The sequence below is a fragment of the Anas acuta genome, chromosome 3 (assembly GCF_963932015.1).
Source record: "Anas acuta chromosome 3, bAnaAcu1.1, whole genome shotgun sequence".
Lineage (NCBI taxonomy): Eukaryota > Metazoa > Chordata > Aves > Anseriformes > Anatidae > Anas > Anas acuta.
In genome coordinates this window covers 99008838-99031401 of record NC_088981.1, presented here as the reverse complement: position 1 = coordinate 99031401, position 22564 = coordinate 99008838, and the positions used below count along the sequence as shown (strand labels likewise).

At 36.2% G+C, this 22564-nt stretch overlaps 1 protein-coding gene across 2 annotated transcripts in view; it reads left to right on the top strand.

Moving 5' to 3' along the window:
* The window catches only part of PXDN (peroxidasin), an 81759-nt gene extending 59449 nt beyond the window's left edge, over positions 1-22310 (top strand). For both annotated transcript variants that reach the window (XM_068678490.1, XM_068678489.1), the window contains 7 exons: positions 1160-2663; positions 3525-3659; positions 7095-7303; positions 16274-16394; positions 18964-19096; positions 20411-20524; positions 21131-22310. In XM_068678490.1, coding sequence (XP_068534591.1) covers positions 1160-2663; positions 3525-3659; positions 7095-7303; positions 16274-16394; positions 18964-19096; positions 20411-20524; positions 21131-21253 — 2339 coding nt within the window. In that variant the 3' untranslated portion in view covers positions 21254-22310. The remainder of the gene's footprint in view (positions 1-1159; positions 2664-3524; positions 3660-7094; positions 7304-16273; positions 16395-18963; positions 19097-20410; positions 20525-21130) is intronic.
* Positions 22311-22564: the final 254 nt, after the last annotated feature.

The following is a 22564-nucleotide window of genomic DNA, read 5'->3' as shown; positions in this document are numbered from 1 at the left end:
GGAATAGTTGAGAAATTCGACAATTTCCTATTCAGAGACTTTTATGTAAAATCTTGGACTATTGCAAGGAAAGACGATGGAGCCAAATTCTCCTCCACAGTGCCAGACAATATAACAAGGGAAATGGCCACAAATTGCTGCTTGGGAGGTTCAGCTTGGATGGTAGGAAACGCTTTCTCACCAGGAGGCCAATGCAGAACTGGAGCTACTTATACAGAAAGGCTGAGTTGTCTCAGTCTTTGGAGGTTTTCAAGACCGCTAGACAAGGTACAGCTGAGCTGGCCTGATGCTAGAGACAGCCTTGTTTCAAGCAGGAGCCGTTGAATCTAACCTATAGATGAGATGTCACCTCCCACTTGAATTTGAACTTGAAGCAATATATATGTCATAGTCCCAAAGGTGAATAGTATGGATCCCAGAGGAAATCTGTGTCAAGTGTTACGCAAACAATAATTTTCTTTACAGTGGACTGCTCTGAATAACGTGAGTGCAGATTACTCCATACCACTTGTCTAAGAGACCACTCCTCTGTTTATCTAAGTTGGTCATAATTTTTTACGTGTTTTTTTGTTCTTTCTTTTTTAATTTCTTGCAATTCTTCAACTTTTTTTTTTTTGTGATAAAGTAAAACGAAATAGCAATATGCTCACTGAATTAGCAAGTCTCAAAAGAGAAAGTCTTGATATCTGTAGAAGTGTTGCTGAGTTTTCAGAATGTTTTTATTGACATGGAGAAATTTTTCCATTCTTTCCAATATGAGGCTGTTATTTCTGAAAACATCCCTACTTTCTTAGGTGGCCAAATAAGAAATGAATTCTTTTTGTGAATATTTTATAAAAGTTCTGCTTGAATTGTCATTTTACAAAATCACCTTTTGACCTAATATCAGTCATTGCTCAAATGACCAAATGACTTAATGCTCTAATATATGTATGTGATTATTCTTTCTTTTCCTTTTTTTTTCTTTTTTTTTTTTTTTCTGAACAGTAAGGGTATTAAATCATGTGGACAATACAGTATTATAAATACAGTATATACAGTATTAGAAATAACTAATATATATACAGTATTAGAAATAACTTCCCAAAGAAACACATGATCTTTGGGGACCACGAGTCTATGAATCTTTGATTTTCTTTCTTCTTTCTTCTGGTTTCAGGTTATCACTATAATGACCTTGTATCCCCACAGTACTTGAATTTGATAGCTAATCTCTCAGGCTGTACAGCCCACCGACGAGTGAACAATTGCTCAGATATGTGCTTTCACCAGAAGTACAGGACACACGATGGAACATGCAACAACCTGCAGCATCCTATGTGGGGCGCTTCTCTGACAGCCTTTGAACGTCTGTTAAAATCAGTCTATGAAAATGGATTTAATTTGCCTCGGGGAATCGAACCCAGGAGGCTCTCTAATGGATATGCACTCCCAATGCCTCGATTGGTTTCAACTACTCTGATTGGAACTGAAACTGTAACTCCTGATGACCAGTACACTCACATGCTCATGCAGTGGGGTCAGTTTCTTGATCATGACCTTGACCTCACCGTTGCTGCCCTAAGTGAGGCCAGGTTTTCAGATGGTCAGCATTGCAGTTCAGTTTGCACAAATGATCCTCCATGCTTTTCGATCATGATTCCACCAAATGATCCCAGAGTTAGAAATGGTGCACGCTGCATGTTTTTTGTACGCTCCAGTCCAGTTTGTGGAAGTGGCATGACATCTCTCTTGATGAATTCTGTGTACCCACGAGAACAGATCAACCAGCTGACTTCATATATTGATGCATCCAATGTGTATGGCAGTTCAGACCATGAAGCACTAGAAATCAGAGACTTGGCAAGTCAAAGGGGTCTTCTGAGACAGGGCATCGTACAAAGATCTGGCAAGCCCCTTCTTCCATTTGCTACTGGCCCACCAACAGAATGTATGAGGGATGAAAATGAGAGCCCAATTCCCTGCTTCTTAGCTGGTGATCAGCGTTCTAATGAACAGCTGGGTCTTACCAGTATCCACACCTTGTGGTTTAGAGAACACAACAGAATTGCCACAGAGCTACTGAAACTCAATCCACACTGGGATGGTGACACAATATATCATGAAACACGCAAAATTGTTGGTGCAGAAATGCAACACATAACATTTAGCCACTGGCTACCTAAGATCTTTGGAGAGGTAGGCATGAAGATGCTTGGCGAATATAAAGGTTATGATCCCAGTGTTAATTCTGGCATAACTAATGAGTTTGCAACTGCCGCTTTTAGGTTTGGTCACACACTCATTAATCCTTTTCTGTATCGACTGGATGAAAATTTTGAACCTATTCCACAAGGCCATCTACCTCTTCATAAGGCATTCTTCTCTCCATTTCGGATTGTAAATGAAGGAGGCATTGATCCACTTCTAAGGGGATTGTTTGGTGTTGCTGGTAAGATGCGTGTCCCATCACAATTACTCAATACAGAGTTAACAGAAAGACTCTTCTCCATGGCACGTACTGTGGCTTTAGATCTGGCAGCTATGAATATTCAGAGAGGCAGAGATCATGGAATTCCTCCCTACCATGATTTTAGAGTTTACTGTAATCTTTCTTCAGCTCAGACTTTTGAAGATCTGAAAAATGAAATTAAGAATCCTGAAATCAGGGAGAAACTTAGCAGGTGAGCCTGAGGTGAAGAAAAATAATCCATTATCTAAGTGTGCATGTGAAATTAGTAGCTAAATGTCTTATCTGGAAGAAAATATTTGTTAAGAAAGTGGTAAAGAGATTTTTTTAAATAAACTTCTGACCATATCAGGAAACAGATGTGGAAAATTCCCACATGCATTTAATTACTCCACTTCTAGAGCCCAGTGAACAATATGAAGTTGCATGCGTTCATGAAAGTATTGATTTGAAACAACTTTTTATAACTGCTGCTAAATATGAATGTTATTTTAAGGTAAGGTCATATTTAATGCCAATCTCATGCAAAGATTTACATGCTCGGTTTCATCCATTCCATACTAAACAAGAACTAAACTAAGACAGGAATATCAATCACTCTATTTTCACTGTATTTTCATGTGTATATCCTTCACCACAAGTAATCTGGTCTTCTTTAGAAGGATCAATGTCTGAAACTAAGCCTTCAGCTACCTTCCATCTCTTGCTTATTCTACACAAAATAAAAGAGAATGAGTCTTTGGTAGCATAAAAGGAAAAGTGTTCAGAGGGGCAGGAAAGAGAAGCTATTGAAAAGGGAAGTTATTAGGAATCGAAAGAAATCTACTGCGAGAAATGAAATTGTGGAGTAGACATACAGTCCCCCATGCTACTGCTCATGTACATGCAATGTACGTTGCTGGATTTCTTGCAGTACACCAGAACATAGGTTCTTCACAAAAAATGTAGCACTACCACTGTCATTTTTTATTGTGTGTTATTCATATATTTTCCCCTTAGTTTTCTTAGTTAATGTTGTTTTGTTTTTGTAAATGAATAATATTTGATACTAAATCTTCATGTTATTCTTTTTTAGGCTGTATGGTTCCCCACTGAACATAGACCTATTTCCTGCTTTAATGGTAGAAGACTTAGTTCCAGGGAGCCGACTGGGGCCGACTTTGATGTGTCTGTTAAGCACCCAGTTCAGGCGTATTCGGGATGGAGACAGGTAAATTGAAATACCATGGAAACCAAAAGTAATTTTAAATAGAGGACGCTAAACAGTAGTTGAATGTCTTGTTTCAAGATCAAACCACATTTCTTATTTTCATTGGAAAGATGAAGAAATGAGGTTTAAAACTTTGTTACAAGCTGTGATTAATTCATTTTTTAAATCTATTACTTTTGATGATGAATGTATCCAAGCTCCAAAAAAACACCACAGCCAACATATGCTGATCAAGCATGGTTCTGTAAGCTAGAAGTTCGTTCATGATTTTCCTGTTACTAGTTATTCAAGTAACTTAAGTTTCTGCAAAGTGGGTGTTACTTGTCTTTTATTAGTGTTTAATTATTTTACTTGCAGAGAAATTGGGATAGTTGAGACCCCTTGGTCACCTCTGCTGCTAAGCCTAGGTTGAAAAAGTACTTTTCTGTGTATATGACCACACCATATATTTCAATAGAAGCAGTATGTGCACTTAAAGTGCATTAAAAGCAGGTTGTCCCAAAGTACACAATTGAATAATTGTTCTTTGTTCTTTTGTTCTTAAATTACTTTACATGCAAATTATGAACAATTTCTCATTGTGAGTTTCTACAGTACCAGGAATTTAAAATAAATAAATAAATAAATAAATAATCATTGCTTTTGTTACCACAGCCAAACTCCTTTGGGTAAATTCAGCATACACATGTGGAATTTGAAAGTCATTTTCCCCATTTTGACATCATTTGTGACCTACAATCCTGTTTTTTACTTGGCATGATGGTTGAAAGACTTCTACTGATTAGTTCTGTCCTAGTTGAAAAAGAAATAGAGGATGAATTAGGAAATTAGATGTGATTTGCTTTATCTAATATTATTTGCTTTACGTTAGTTATATAATTGCTACTTAAGGTAGTATAAAGGCTTTTTTTATTTCTGTAGTCAATACCAAAAGTCTTCTTGTATGCTTTTTTGTGTGTGTGTGTGTGTGTGTGTGTGTAAAAACAACTTTCTTACATAAAATCTGTTTTAACGTTAAACTGTAAAACATAAAAATCTCATGCCTGGAGACAGAGAGAGTAAAAGTAGATATATATGTATTATGTATTCCAGATTGCTGGTGACAAGTACCTATTTGTGTCACAGCAGGATAATGATACTGCTTTTTTGTGTCTGTGTGCACTTTTCCAGCAAAAGATTTCTCTCCCCCTCCCTGAAACAATATTTAGTAACTATAGGAAAACATTTAATATTTAGGAAATGGGATTCTGCTGTCCAAAGAATACAAATATTTTGAAGCAACCTGCCAGCAAATAGTAAAATATTATTAGACATAGTGAAAGCAACTCTCACTGTGAAAAACCCTCACAATGGGCAGAGGATCAAAGCTGTCAGCACCACGCAAAACAAATGTGCCTGTGCAGGGAAAAGGAGTAATGTTTGAAGTGAGCCTAATTTCATGTCAAGATGGAGATTCCTTAATCTGTTTTTCTGATCCTGGTGCTTAGAATTACATTGGCTACTATCCAACACCTTATGAAAATGATACAATAAATTTCTGTAGTAAATTTAACAATCTCAGTTATCTTAATCTTAAAATAGGTGTAGATTAGCCATTCTCTTATCTTCTCAGCAATTCTCTCTCTATATAATATATATATATAATATACTACATATAATAATATATTGTTACATTATATTATTATATTGTTATATTAATATATTAATATTATTATTATATTATTATATATTAACATAACAATATAATATTATATATTACATTATTATATTATTATATTTTATTATTATATATTAATCTATCTATATATGTATGTATGTATATTTTTTTACCTATAGGAAAGTTGTCTGGGAAAAAAAATCTACGGTAATGTAAAACTACCCTAAAAGAACCTTGAACCTGGTAGTCTAGATGACATCTAAATCTATGCATTTTAGATGTCTGAAGGTATCCAAGACATTAAAATGGAGCAAGAAAATATGTCAAAGATTTTGTTGACAAATTGGGTCCTTTCAGAGTTTCAACCCAAAACAAAGTGGGGTTGAAGTGACACCAAGTGCTTACCTTTAGGTATCTGGATCACACCCTCAGATACATTCCACTATGTGCCCATTATGGCCAAAGAACCAAGGAGCATAGGCTCAGGCTAATGCAAACCCAAAGAGTTATGTATGGCATCGCCTTAAATGTTGTGCGTGTTTCTGGGCTCCAAAATATAAGAAAGATGTTAAGATACTTGAAAGCATCCAGATTAGGTCAACAAAGCTGGTAATAGGGCTGGAAGGCATGTCCCGTGGGGAGAGGCTGAGGACCCTGGGGTTGTCCAGTCTGGAGAAGAGGAGGCTGAGAGGCGGCATCACTGATCTTTGCAGCTCCCTGAGGAGGGGACGCACAGAGGTGCTGGTCTCTGCTCCCTGGTCACCGATGACAGGACATGAGGGAACGGCACAGAGCTGTGCCAGGAGAGGGTCAGACTGGGCATTAGGAAAAATCTCCATACACTGAGAGTGGTCACACACTGGAAAAGGCTTCCTAGAGAGGTGACTGATGCCTCAGGCCTGTCAGTGTTCAAGAGGCATTTGGACAATGCCCTCATTAATATACTTTACCTTTTGGTTAGTCCTGAAGAAGTCAGACAGTGGACTAGATGATATTTGAAGGTCCCTTCCAACTGAACTATTCTATTCTAATGTGTCCTGGTTTCAGTTAGAACAGAATTTTCTTCCTAGTAGCTGGTGGAATGCTGTGTTTTGGCTTGGGATGAGAAGAGTGCTGATAACACCCCGATGTTTTAATTGTTGCAGAGCAGTGCTTATACCAAGCCAAGGACATCTCAGCCTTTTGCTCTGTCCTGCCAACAGGCATGCTGGGGGTGCAGTAAAAGCTGGGAGGGGACAGACCCAGGACAGGTGACCCAAACTAGCCAAAGGGGTATTCCATACCATCTGACGTACCATAGGGGTGGCTAGCCGGAGGAGGGGGCCGGACTGCTCGGGGTTAGGCTGGGCATCGGTCAGCAGGTGGTGAGCAATTGCATTGTGCATCACTTGTTTGTACATATTAGTAGTAGTAGTACTATTATCACCATTGTATTATTACTATTATTATTATTATTATTATTATTATTATTATTATTATTATTATTATTGTTATTATTATTTTCCTGTCTTATTAAACTGTCTTTATCTCAACTCACGGGCTTCACTTTCCATTTCTCTCCCCCGTCCCAGAGAGGGAGGGGGAGGGTGAGCGAACGGCTGCGTGGTGTTCAGCTGCCGGCCGGGTTAAACCACGACATAATGTAAAGATATCTGGTAACGGAACCTATAGAATAATTAATTTAATTCTGATTTAATTCTGAATACAGTATCGCAAAATCTGTGCATGTTTTGTATTTTTTTTTCACTAGAAAACCTGTCTTTTCTGTGAGATTACAGGTTATGGTATGAGAACCCGGGTGTGTTCACGCCTGCTCAACTCACTCAGATCAAGCAGACATCTCTTGCCAGAGTTTTGTGTGACAATGGTGACAACATAACCCGGGTACAACATGATGTCTTTAAGGTGGCTGAATTCCCACATGGATATAGTAGCTGTGAAGATATTCCTAAACTGGATCTCAGGATGTGGCAAGATTGTTGTGAAGGTCAGTACACAAGTGGATTTTAGTGTATTAATGTATGATTTGTTTGGTGTTTGTTCGTTTTATTTTAAGAAGGTATTTGATTCATATTCACTTTTTGTTAAGATATATTGCATGGTTACAAACTCAGATTTGGAGCACATTGCTATTTAACTTCCCAAGAGAAAAGAAGAAAAAGAGTGGGGGAGATTCTTTTTTACTGAAGTATCCTCTTTAAGGAGTTGTCTATTCATCCGACATTCTACCAATGGATGGATTCTCTCTTGCTACTGATCAGCTTTCATGCTGAACAATCACCTTTTTATCTCTTGTAACTGCAAAGCTTTAAAGGAAAGAAGTGTAATAATGTTCCTTCCTTGTTAATAATGAAATAAGATACAAAACATGATGCCCATCTACAAGAAGAGCTGGAGGGCAGACCTGGGGAACTATAGGCCTGTCAGTTTGACCTCAGTGCCAGGGAAGCTCATGGAGCAGATTATCTTGAGAGTCATCACACAGCACTTGCAGGGCAAGCAGGCGATCAGGCCCAGTCAGCATGGGTTTATGAAAGGCAGGTCCTGCTTGACGAACCTGATCTCCTTCTATGACAAAGTGACGCGCTGGGTGGACGAGGGAAAGGCTGTGGATGTGGTCTACCTTGACTTCAGCAAGGCTTTTGACACCCTTTCCCACAGCATTCTCCTCAAGAAACTGGCTGCAATTGGCTTGGACTGGTGTATGCTTCATTGGGTTAGAAACTCTCTGGATACTTGGGCCCAAAGAGTCGTGGTGAATGGAGTCAAATCCAGTTGGAGGCCGGTCACTAGTGGCATTCCCCAGGGCTCAGTACTGGGGCCAGTCCTCTTTAATATCTTTATCGATGATCTGGATGAGGGGATCGACTGTACCCTCAGTAAGTTCGCAGATGACGCCAAGTTAGGTGCGTGTGTCGATCTGCTCGAGGGTAGGAAGGCTCTGCAGGAGGATCTGGATAGGCTGGACCGATGGGCTGAGGTCAACTGCATGAAGTTCAACAAGGCCAAGTGCCGGGTCCTGCACCTGGGGCGCAATAACCCCAAGCAGAGCTACAGGCTGGGAGAGGAGTGGTTGGAAAGCTGCCTGGAGGAGAAGGACCTGGGAGTATTGGTTGATAGTTGGCTGAATATGAGCCAGCACTATGCTCAGGTGGCCAAGAAGGCCAACAGCATCCTGGCTTGTATAAGAAGCAGTGTGGCCAGCAGGGCTAGGGAAGTGATTGTCCCCTTGTACTCAGCTCTGGTGAGGCCACACCTCGAGTACTGTGTTCAGTTTTGAGCCCCTCGCTACAAGAAGGACATCGAGGTGCTTGAGCAAGTCCAGAGAAGGGCGATGAAGCTGGTGAGGAGTCTGGAGAACAAGTCCTAAGAGGAGTGGCTGAGGGAGCTGGGTTTGTTCAGCCTGGAGAAGAGGAGGATCAGGGGCGACCTTATTGCTCCTTATAAGTACCTTAAAGGAGGCTGTAGTGAGGTGGGGGTTGGTCTATTCTCCCATGTGCCTGGTGACAGGACAAGGGGGAATGGGCTAAAGTTGCACCAGGGGTGTTTTAGGTTGGATGTTAGGAAGAACTTCTTTACTGAGAGGGTTGTGAGGCATTGGAATGGGCTGCCCAGGGAGGTGGTGGAGTCACCATCCCTGGAGGTCTTTAAGAGACATTTAGATGTCCAACTTAGTGATACGGTTTAGTGGAGGACTTGTTAGTATTAGGTCAGAGGTTGGATTCGATGATCTTGAGGTCTCTTCCAACCTAGACAATTCTGTGAAAACAGCTACCACCAGCCTTGGGTAATGAGTGATCATTCATATATTAAATTACACATGGTAAACATAGATTTGAGCAGTGTATGTTGTAGATAACTCCTTTTCTGTCTTCTTCTTTTTGTGGACAAACATTCCTATTCATTTTCATCTCCTTCAGCAGTTAGGGCAGTGGGAAAACTTTTTCTTCAGCAATAGGCGGAGTTTTCCCCAGAAACAAAGTTTACTTATCACTGTTGTCATGTAGCAAAAGAAATTGAGAATCCCATGATGCTTGGTAGCCAAAATATTGGCCTCTAGCCCATGTTGCATACAGATTTTCAGAATGACCTCTGTTTAAGCATCAGCACATCAGATGTCACTGCATCTTTCACAGAGTTAGAAGATCCCTTCCCAAGAGAATCTTCTGCATCATACAGATTTACGGAATGATTTGCAGTAGCATCAACAACAACATTCTTCAGAGGACAACAACATCTCTCTGTTGAGCTCTCCTTGACAGTATTATATTCTCATGATGAAACTTGATTGTTATCTTCTTGGCTGAAAAAGTAGATTCATGAATTTCATAGAATAGAATTATTTAGGTTGGAAAAGACACTTAAGATCATTGAGTCCAACCATCAACCTAACAATACCAAGTTCACTGCTAAACCACATCTCTAAATGCATCTTTTAACATCTTTTAAGTACCTCCAGAGGTAGCAACTCCACTCCACTGGACAGCCTGTTCTGATACCTAACCACCCTTTACAAGAAGAAATTCTTCGTCGTATCTAATCTAAACCTCCCCTGGTACAACTTGAGGCTGTTTTCCTCATATCATTTCTCACCTGAGAAAAGAGACTGACAACTTTGCCACTTCTAACTCTTTTCAAGTAGCTGTAGAGAGCTATGAGGTCTCCACACAAGATCCTTTCTTCTGGAATAAACTAAGTTCCCTGAGCCCAGTTCCCCGATCTGCTCCTCATGTCTTGTTTTCTAGTCCCTTTACCAGCTTCATTGCTCTTCTGTGAATGCATTCCAGCAACTCAGTGTCTTTCTTGCAGTGAATGAACCAAAACTGAACACAGTACTCAATGTGTGGTATCACCAGTACATGTAGAAGGGTACAGTCACATTTCTAGTCCTTCTGACCACACTATTTCTGATGCCGTTGGCCTTGATCCCCTGGGCACACTGCTGGCTCATGTTCAGCCGGTTGTTGACCAGCACTCCCAGGTCCTTTTCTGTCAGGCAGTATTCCAGCTGCCACACTTCCCCAAGCCTATACCACTGCATGGGATTTGTGTAACACCTGTCAGGAAGTTTTCTGTGGAACTCTGCTCATCTAGAAATTACCATCAAACAAATTACGAACTGTAAAAAAAAAAAAAAAAGTTTTTTACAAAGGATAATGGTATTATCTGTTGATGATTATTAGTATCTTAAAATTTACTGAGTAAAAACCTCACTTTCAATTCAAGTAGTATGTGGAAACACTGATGAGAGGTACCTGGATCTGAGATATTCTGATCTGAGATATTCATCTTTTCTTCTGCTGAATGTTTTGGATTTACTGCTGCTGAATAAGCTAGTGAAATTCAGTGAAAAGATGTGCATGGATGAAGAACCAGTGGACTGTACTTCTGAGAAAGCAGTCACACTCACAGCAGTCACACAGTCACACAGTAGTGTATGTTTAATTCCTTTGGGGAAAAAAAAAAAAAAAAAAAAAAGTAATTATCCTGAGGAACAGAGAGTCTTTTAGTGATGTATCTCAGAATTCAAGAATTTTACAGTTTAACTGTAAAATGTAAACTGATGGAGGATGTCCCTTCAACCTATTACAGACACAGTTACTAATGAAGAATTGTTCTATTATGTCTTTACCATGACAACAAACTTGTGTCATTAAAAGTGTAAAATAAATGAACCAGCAAAAAGATTTAATGTTGCACAGTTTGGCTTTTAAACTGATGATTGTCCAGTACTGTTTCTTTGATTTTATTACTATTGTTTATTTAGAAGAAAAAAATTAAACCATATTCATTTTCCATATTTAAAATACTACTCATTTTATAATTAAAATTCTTCTAGAGTGTACTGAGTTAAAAAGTAGAATACAGAATACGATATCATTGCACTTTATGTATGTTTAATAAGTGACCCATATGTTCAGTTGTGTTAGTTTGGTTAAAAAACATCTGTTTTTGTTATCCTTCCTGTTTTGTTAATGTCAAAATACTTTTCCACATGAAGAATAGAACTTCTTAGTTACAAAAAGCTACTTCTTAGATTTCTTGAGTAAAGCCAGTGTTTGTTTCTTATAAAGCAGAACATTATTCCTTTTTATAATAACAATACCAGATTACCTTTACATTTCAGTTAACAAATCATACAACAGAATTGCTAGTTTATGGTGTGGAAAAAAAAACACATGAATTCCACTGAAGTACACAAGACTTTCTTCTGGTTTCCTTCACTTTCTATCTTTCTTTATGTTGTTGGAAAATACTGTTGGAGACAGAAGTTACTGAAGAATTATTGCAGCTCTTTGTTTCAGCAAAGAGCATCCAAACTTCAGATTTTCCAAAGAAGCACTTTTAGTGCTTTATTTCAGGCTTAGTGTAAAAAGGACTTTTTAAAAAGTACTCAGTATAGTTTCTGTGATTACTGTTACTGACTTTTTATTTCCACTTTTTTTATCTCTTCCCTCAAAGATGAGCATATTATTCTGAACATGACAAATGTTTCTGAGATGACTTACATGAAAAAAAAAGAATGGAGATTATGTGCAAACAGAGTGGCTCAAATGGAAACATGGTTTTACTCAAAATATGTAAAGTGGAAATGTTGTCCATTGTGAGTCTTTAAAAGTTTTGCACAATTTGTATAAATCATAATGAAAAATATCTTTAATCTTTTTTTTTTTTCTTTTTTTTTTTTATGTCAAATAATAACCCAGTAGGAAGTGATTCAGTCAAGGCACAATTTACCCCCCTAAGTATAAACTGGTTTAGGAAGACAATTTTCCTTAGCAGTTTGTCAGTTAGCAACCAACATATCTTCTGAATCAGATAATGCTCTTTTTGGATTACTTCTGGAAGACACTGTTATAAAAATTAGGACTAAACATATTTAAATCCCACCGGTTAAGACACATACTTCCTCTGAGACCATTTATATGTGGTCTTCCAGTGGGATAGACCTAATGGATTCTTGCATTTTAAAACCAGACAATGAATTATGTCATAGTTTATGTTTGCATTGACCACATTCATCTCTTTAATTTAAGCATGTCTTTCAGGAAGGCATCAACTATTTGTTTTAACTATTGTGCTTTATTGCAAGCTACAGCTTGTCTGACTTTTACTTCTAATATTATATCTTATTACGTTCTTCTTATTACGCCCTTTTGTCCTCAATGAAAATACCAAGTAACACTGGGCTAGGCACTAAATGTTGTGGAAGACTTTACAAATTTTGAAATGTTAACAGCAATCTCAAGGTGAGAATGCAAGTTCTTTTGTAACATTGAAAATTGCTTACCAAGAGATCTTCAAAATATCAAAATACAATTCATGCCTGGCCATGTTTTCTTTTCGCAGAGATCTTGAGGTTTGCTTTTGTCATATCTTATTTATATGTGTCTTCTATGGTTAAATGTATCTTCTTACATTTAAATGTACATTTAAAGACAGTGTCTATTAGCCTCAGAAAACTTCTAAGTATATCAGACTACTAAAACGAAGCTCCATGGTCTGAGATTTAAAGACCTTTTAAGACCATTTAAAAACCTTATTTTTTCTTTGAACAGAATTTTGTTTATTATAGTCCATCATATCTGCATGATAACACATTTTATTAAGAGAATCAATGTATATATTTTTTTAATATTTCATCCAATCAAGAAAATTATTTTTTCTACCTATGGTGAGTAGCATACAGTTCCACAGTTCTGTCCTCTGACAGTACTGCATCTTTGCTAGCAGGATTCTCATGCCAGTAGTTCCTGTAGCTAGTGAAAAGCAAGGGGAAGCAGTAGGCTGACATTTATTCCATTTAAACACTCCAGAACCCCAGTCTCTTGAAGTCTACTGCAGGCAGTATAGAAAGAGGTGTTTCTACAGGACAATTCAGGCTGCAATCTCCTTTTTACTTTGCCTTTGTCTCTGCCCATTCACTGTAAAAGAAGCATTTGTAGTAAAGCATCTTAATGTAGGTGTCTCAGTGATTTGTAACAAAACAAGGCAGTCTGAGTCTCTTTATTTGTGAACTGTTACTATCTTTCTCAGACACATACCATCACAGTCTTATGTACAGATCAGTTATTGGCAAATTTCTTATTTTGCAAATTTCTATTTAGTCCATGTATTATCTGTCTGTCTGAATCCACCTTTTCTGATTGTTCTTTGTAGTCCAAAGATATGTGGTTTTAATCTGCATAACTTTCTAAAACTATTTTTTTTTATTATTTTTCTTCTGAGAAGATTGTATTTGCTTTTTTTTTTTTTTTCCTTATTTCAATAAGCTAAGGTTCTCCTTTATTTTCCTGTTCATTTTTTGTACAGAAAATGAATTGGTCTGCTTATAGCTAATTTGGGCAAATTTTAGGTAGACTGAAAAAACAAAAGCAGAACTTTAGGCTGATTTTTAGGCTGATTTTTCTAATTTGCTAGTACTGATAAGATGTTCATATAGATATATAATACATATATATATATATACACACACATAAACTTCTCGTTTAAGGCTTTCTGAAAGCTAAAGCATTTTGTCCTGCACCTCTCAGCAATAACAATTTTCTCCCTTACTCCTCTGAAATGGAAACCAAGAACTAGAGTTGTTCATTTGGCAACTTGACACTTTTAAGTCCTTAAAAACTACAGAAATATCAGGTCCGGGTACTTGAAGGTGCCCCTGAACATACGTTTCTCATATTTATCAGTGTAAGGTGCTAAATCCTTCCCAGGATTTTGGTGCTTTGATTGTAAACACCAGTTTAGGATTAGAAATGAAGAATAGGCCATTGTGCTTTTGTACCAAAGAAAAAATCTAGAGAAGACCTTAGCAACTACTAAAGAAAGGTGATTTTTTTTTTTTTTTTTTTTTTTTCAGAAATGACTTCCAAAAGAAGCTAAAATTTCTATGGCATTCAGGAAAATTTTAAGCAAAAGATTGCTTTAAGAAAAAATTTCCTCTGACCAAAACTAGTTCTTTTTCCAGTGACCCTTCAAAGTGACCCTTTTCTCATCACACTAAATATAGAAGTATCTAGGGGTAATCAAAAACGTCTTCATGGCAAGTATCTTACAGACACAGCAGCCTGTTCCCATCTGAAAGAGCTTAGTTTCTGAGTGAGCAGCAAGACGTTTGTGTGAGAAGCAGCAGAACACACAAGAAGAATGAACAATATGTTGGCAGCCAATATCATGTAGTTCTTTAGGCCTGCATTTATTATAGGAGGAAGGGAATAAATTTAATCAAGGAGGGAACATGCTGAAAGGAAGGAAAAGAGAAGGAGAACTGATAAACTGGATAAACTGTTCAAGAATGATTTGCAGGTACTGCTTTCAAATTGAAAATTAATCAGGGCTTTTTTTTTCCCCATCTTCATTAATATCAAACCATGAACAAACTTTTTTAAAGTAACAGAGAGATTATGTCTTATTTAAATATATGAAAAACCAATAAAAATAATCTAAGATACATATTTTCATATAAGCACAGAGCAAACAATATATTACCAGTGATAGGACCTGCAGGAAAGGTGTTAAGCTGAGGCAGGGGAAGTTTAGGCTGGACATCAGGAAGAGGTTCTTCACCGAGAGGGTGGTCGCACACTGGAACAGGCTCCCCAGGGACGTAGTCACTGCACCAAGCCTGTCTGAATTTAAGAAGCGATTGGACCGTGCACTTAGTCACATGGTCTAACTTTTGGGTAGACCTGTGCGGTGCCAGGAGTTGGACTTGATGATCCTTAAGGGTCCCTTCCAACTCGGGATATTCTATGATTCTATGATTTCTTTAATTTACATGGAACAAGAATTTTACATTTGTTTTTCACATTGCTCAGTTCAACAGTGTTTTGAGACTCTTTCTTGACTTGAAACTTGTGCGATGATTTGTGTTAATACTTTAAGTATTTGGTATAGGTACTGCTAAATTCCAAAAGAATATTTGCTAAGATGTTACTGCCTTTTTGAATAAACTTGTTCTGCAGCATGTTAAGAGAAACATCAGAGAAAATACCTTCTTCCCCTATTCAGTTGCTTTCATTGCTCATTCTGCTAATACCAGACTTAACTGGGATAATACATCCATGGGATCCTGTTATTCAGCTTTCCATTTTGTTTTGTTAGCATACTCTTTGGTTCTAATAGTTGAACGTGCTGTTGGTTTGTGAAACATCCTGGCTTGCGATGACTTTTTGTTTTTAAAGCTTCTGCAAACAGAAATAAGAAAACTTCTATTTTCTAATTCTCTCCTCTCCAAAGTGCTATTCCATTTATTTATTTATTTATTTATTTTATTTTTTTAAATGGGACTCCTTTCAAATACTCACTGTTTTTGGAAGGCTAAATAATAACTGGAAAGACATACTTCATCCTGTGAAGTCATCCACTTTGGATCTTAGGAGAAAATTTCTGTTATAATTGTTCTCAGGCTTGAGACTTCTACTCTACTGAATAAAGTGTTTTAGTTCTTAGTGACTGGTGATACCTTCAAATCTCTTAACTTTGTACATAGGGCTGGTCAACCAATAAAGAATGCAAATGTTCTTCAGGATTTAATTAAATATTCTCTTTCAAATGCCAAATATAACAAACCTGGAATAGATGAGAAAGCAACAGGCTGTTTTTTCTATTATTGTTTTCCTCCATATGTAACTATCTCATTCCAAAAGAAGAAAATAGTTAAAAGCCAAAAGAGTGGAAATTTTGGAAATGAAAAGGACAGTTAAAGTAGTAGTGATACATTTGTGGAAAAAAAAAAATAATCTTTATTTCTTTGTTTCATATCAAAAAAAGCTGGTCTGTGAATAATAAAATTTTCTACTTCCAGCTGACTTAAGTATTGCACCCCTCAGAGTTATTCAGTTGCCTTCAAGCTGATTCCATAGGGATATGCCTTTGCCAATTCAGAAGATACTGTGAAAATATATTAACTGGTGATAGTATGGTTTGTAATGTTTAATTTCTTGCTTAATTTCAGACTGTAGAACTAGAGGACAGTTTAATGCATTTTCATATCACTTTCGGGGAAGACGTTCTCTTGACTACAGCTTTCAAGAGGACAAGCCCTTGAAGAAAATGAAAATTTCCAAAACAGTAAGGTGAGTAAGGTTTTTGCTTTGTTTTGTTTTGTTTTTAAAGTAAGAGAAAGCATTTGTTTTCAAAATGGAATGAAACTGATGTATTTCTTTATAAGTGCATACCACTTTTTTTCCAGTCTCTGCTTTCTTCAGTTTATCATTGATGTATTTCATTCTGAGACTTATGCACGCATAGCCACTACAAGCTCAAAATTATTTAAGTCTCTTTGTGTGTGACACAGTGTAGTACTTCTTCCTGTGCTGTACAGGAAAAAAAGCTAGTATTAAGTGTAATTTGAGGGATTTGGAATCCCACAGCCCTGCTGTGCCTGTAGCAACCAAACTATATTGTTTCCTTTTCTGCTCAGAGCTGCCAGGTCCTCCTACAGTAAGAGGAAACCAAGTGTAGATAACACCAACATAAACATTTATTATAGAGATTAATAGAATTAATAGAGATTGCTTCTAGTACCTCAAAGAAGCAGTGGAGGGCAGGGGTGCTGCAGAGAGACAATGCTGTTTATAACTCTATGGTCCTCAAAATTCAAGCAAGGTCCTCAAAATTCAAAATTCAATCCTCAAGCAAGGAAGTAAACCACAATGTCACAAATAATCTACATAGTGTCCCTACAGTTTCCTAGGAACCAAAACTTATCTTTGATTTAGTGTGATGAAATGGAGTTCTGCTTGGACACTTTATAAAGAAAATAAATGGAGATCCTTCACTCTCTTATTTAACCGAACATTCTTCATTGTTTCCATATATATGTGTTCTTTTAGCAAATAAAATTATCTGCTTGACTGAGAAGAACATTGGTTCATATTCAGCCAGAATCTACCCACTCAAGGCAAGGAAAGTATCTGGATAGATATTTAGAAAGTTATGTTTATTTCAGCAGTTTCAAATATTCAAGTGAATGTACTGAAGATACACCAGCATTATAGTTCACTTAATTGGTAGGAAGTTGTTCTGAAGAAACAGAGCCCTTAGATGTTAAGGGTAAAAGGTTTCTAATCTTAAACAAGAAAAGGCAGTAGCTAAGTCTAAGCTTACTTAGAGACAATAGAAGAAGAAAAGAAAGACTCATTGTAAGGAACCCTCGAATGAGGATGTTTCATGTGGTTATGCAAGTGAACACTTAGAAGCCATTGAATTTACAAATTAATGTAATTCATTTTTAAAAAAAATTAGTCCCGTAATTATATAAAGCTGCAGAAGGGTTAAATTGCATAAAAACGTAAGCAAGAAAATATAAACATGTATCTGAGAAACAGCTTGTTTTTGTTAACACGCTGTTGACTTTTTCAGAAATGAAGTTCATAGATCTACAACAGTCAAAGCGTTAATTAGGACTACAAAATTGTAAAGTTACAATACTTTATTTAAAGCATAAAAAAAGCTAGAGCAACACCATTCTTTTAACATTCTTGTCAATTCTTATGCTCATTGTATTTAAATTATGTTTCTGGTGAGATCTTTTTTTCTTTTTTTCCTCCTCATTTTCAGTAACATAAGCAGGTGGGGAAGATTAAACATTTAGTTATAAAATAGCAGCTGGTTTACTTGAACTTTGGCATGTTATGTTGTTTTGAGTTCTTTTTCTTTAATTTAGATGAAAAAGTATGGGAAACTAAGTAGCTTGAACACCTGCCAATAAGTGCAGTTTTAATTTATACAGGAAGATAAATCATGAGTCCTAATATAGAAAAGAGTACTTTGCCTGTTCATTCTTTGGGTATCCCTTAGCTCTGGGGAAGACATGCTAACAGAATAGAAATGCTTGTATGGATTCAGAGATCTTAATGTAATAAGTGTAATTAGTGTTTTCCTGGTTTTGAATACATTAGTTTTTTAAAATCTTACCAAATAATGTATTATATATTATAGACAGTTCCTTTCATAACTGTATACATTTTTCCCATCAACAGAGAGAATCAAGTAACACAGGTTAGTGTTGTATGACACTTACCAGGAAAATGCTAGAAGTACTATAGTCAGAATACTCTAGACTTGATAGTCTATGATAAACAGCATTCATTTCAAATGTTAATTACATTGGACACAGGAATGTGTCTACATCTAAAAGCGCTTTTTCCCACCTGTTTACGAAAACCAACTTCTTTTTAAAGACATTTCTTTAAATACATTGTTTGCTAATGAGTAAATAGGAAAAAAACTATGAATCTTAATGTGAAAGGTGAATTTCATGTTTTGAAGTAACACTTTTTAAAGTTCTTTCAGTTTAGTCTGCTTTCCTATTTAAGGCTCTTTTCCCAACGATTTAAGGTGATGTTCTGCAGTGTCACAAATGACAACTTAGTGTTTCCCCATGCATTGTATACATACATTATTCTTCTCAGCAGAAGAAATTCATTGTCACTAGTGACATCAACAGTAATCCATAACTCACCTGACCTGATGCTGTCATCAGCACAGGTGGGTCTGGTATACTGTTGTGGCTCACTGGTGTTCAGTGTGGCCAACTGCCTACACTTGTTGGTTCCTCTTTACATTTGTGCTAAGTGTTCTAAAATATCAAGACAGATAGAAATGAGCTAGGTGAATTGACATGGCATCAATTTCTTGCAGTTCTATGAAACAGAGTAAATATTTTCGTAATGCCACCTCAGCATCTGATGAAAATGCAAACATGCCCATAGTGAATGACTTCAAAGAATTTGTTTTGGAAATGCAAAAAACTATTTCAAGCCTCAGAAACCAGGTAAGGTGCTATACAGAACAGTTTCTAACTCTAGATTTAATTTATAATGTTCTCCTAACATCACTTGTCTTATGTTTTTAATATTTAGACATCCACTGCAGCCAAAAACCACCACATAGTATCTCAAACAAAACACAACACAGAACATGGTGTGTGATTATTCTTTATTTCTATATTCTTCTGAAATCATATTAAAATATAATTTGATCTATTCTATAGATCTTTTTGACTTTTGAACCTGAAGCTTTCTGTAACCATTGAATTCTAAACATGAGGTTAATCTTGCCCTAAAAATTTGTGTGTAATTGAAAAAAATCTCTTTTTCTTATCTGAAATGCAATGCATAGTGCATAGAATCACTGCTCTAAGTCTATACTCTAAATCTAAGTCTATGCTCAGGGAATAGAATCTAAGTAAAACTATGATTAAAATGTGGAGTCCATAAGAAATCATATGCCAGATTGCCATGAACATAGTTAAAATCTAGATCACTTACTTTTACGATGCAGCATAGCTTCCTTATTCAGAATAACTCAGACATAATGACTCAATATCAAAATAATATAAGAACTTGGTTTCAAAAATGGATACTGTATAGGACAGACCAAAATAGGCCAAAGATTTTGCCTAGAAAAGTAAGCTCCAGCTTTTCAATGTAATTCATAAATATACATCATGTATTTATTTACATAGCAGATTGCTTCCATCTTTGATGGCTTTATTTAATCTTTGTTACACTCATCATCAATGAGCGCTCTGACAGTGGAAATGCTTTGGTAGGCCAAGTTAAGTCTTATTACATTTCATTCTGTTTTTCTGTCTTTTTTGGATGTCAAAAGGACCAAGGGATTTTTAAAGATGGTTCCTTTACTGTTCTCAAATGGCACACAACCAGCTAGCTATACTAATCATACAACCCCTATTTTTCATCATTAAGAAAAAAAATACAGTCAAAGATCCAAGATAACTTTTTTAATTAAGGTTATGGGGTTTTTTAGCTCCTTCTCATTCAGACTTTTTGGAAAGTTTATATTTGCCTTAGTATATATATATGTTAGATGTAGTTTGCATGTCTTTGTATGTTCAAGATGTATATTCCAATGGTAGGAAAGATGTATCCTTTGTTAGTTTTCCTTTGAAAGTCTGCTGACATATTCATTACACATTTCCAGGTTTTTAGCATTATGCAAAGTAGATAGTCAAAAGAAAAACCCAGACAAGTATTTATCATGCATGGCATAGCATAAGAGAGAAGACAGAATACCTTGCACAAATAAAAACTTTGCTTTTACTCATTTTTTTTAATACTTACAGATAAAAAAACTTGAATCACGCCTCAGTAAAACTGATTGCACTGATGAAAAGGGTAAATCATATTCCAGCAATGAAACCTGGAAAAGGGACCCTTGTACTGTGTGTGAATGCAAAGTAAGTATGTACTTCAGTTATTTGGTGCAAAAAGAGATTCTGCTCTCATATCCCTGCCCATTACAATGTTTTTAAATCCACCTCTTGTTTACATTTATTATATTTCCATTTTACTAAATATTAAATATTTTAATATTTATTATATTTCCATTTTTATGGATGGTACTGGCAAAATTAGCTAAAAAATTAATTGCACTTCTTGAAAAAGTCTATTAAAATCCTTGAAAAACAATAAAAGCATATCTAGCTTATTGCTAAATTTTCATTTTCTTTTACTATGTTAGCATTTTAAAAATGTAGTCAAAGAAATATGGGGGGGGGGGGGGTACTTGGCATCCTAGTTTCATGCCTGAATGTTAAATAAGATGACATACTGTTCAGGTATAATGTAGAAGGTATTATAAGGCATAATAAGAAGGCATAATACAAAAAGCCTTCTCAATATCAATTGATACTGAAGTAAACTATATGAATTTTTTTTTAATAACCAAGATCTTAGAGAGGATGAATGAAAACACATGCTTCAATAATGGGAAAAAAGATACTTCTTGATTGGAAAATGTAGCTAAGTATGGTCTGGTTTCGTTCCTTGTTTTCCCGACACAGGTTGGTCAGATTACCTGTTTTGTGGAGTCGTGCCCGCCAGCTGACTGTGAAGCTCCTGTGAAGATTAAAGGAGCTTGTTGTCCAGTCTGCTTAAAAGAAAGTATTAATAAAAAGAAGCCATAAGTCTTCTTTTTTTTAGATTTTAGGGTGCATACTCTTTGTATCAATGCCTGCTGATGGCAAAAACTACAGGCTTAAAACAGCAAGAAATCAAGATTACAACATTCTAATGGTGCTGTAACAGTATAACATAATGTATCATTGTATTTTCTGCCCATGAAGGTAATCACAATGCAAAAATTAATGAAAGGGAAACTAGCAAACAGGTCAAAGTTAATTGTGTGTTAAGCTTCTCAGGTTAGACAAACTAAAAACTGGTGCTACTTTAAGAGAACACTGTCAGGTAGTTTTAGGTATCCAAAATGACTGGGCTTCAGACTTAGGCTAAAATGAACACTTTTTTCCCCCATCTATGATTAGTAATGTTGAAAGTTCCATTTTCAGTTCCAGTCTGACTTGAAATTTAGCTCTTTATTATTACTTAGTAAATGATGGGAAAGCAAAAGCTCACTCACTGTGCCCAAACCAATGCGATAGAGGACCAGTTTCTGCAAACCACATATGCATGGAAATGCTGTTGAATCACACTATCATTTCTACATATGGACCATCAAGAAAATAGAGAAAAACAGAGTGCACCTTTCAACATTCTCTTGTTCACTGAGCAAAATTATTCAATATTTTCGAACTAGAAAGGCTGGAATTACTAGGGGAACATGAGTAAATGTAATTGGAAGATAGAAAAAGCAATTGAATGTATATTACAGGTATAATTGACAGTGTTCCTCATTTTAGGAAAACACACATGGCAGAGTAGCATTTGATCTTAACATGAGCATAATCTTTATGTCAAAACATATGTAATTGCTTGGCAACTTGTTTTTGTTTCATCTATTTTAAATCATTGTAACATGACCATCCAGTCCCGTTTCTAAGCATGCTTCTCTTAATCTCAGATCAGCTCACATATTTGTATGGCCCTGTTTTGAGAATGTGAAACCACGTCACATGCCATTTTATATACAAAAATACCTACTGACTTTCTGTGCATATTGTCAATAGACATATGTTCCTGATTATATTGTGGCACTGTTTGTTGAAAAAAAAAAAAAAAAAAGAATCTAAATCAAGCATCATGATTAATTGTGGATTGACTACTTTTTCTGACAAGGTATTTGATTTTTATTTTTTTGTTCAATTTCATCTAATGCATATATATTTTTACCTCATATTTTTATCATTCATGTTAAAAATGGTCTGCCAATGGACTTTAGTTCCCATTTAATAAATGTTTAACATAATAGAGTATATGTCTACACTAGCATTTCAAAGTTGTATACTTTTTAGAATACAAACTGCATATTTTTGACCAGG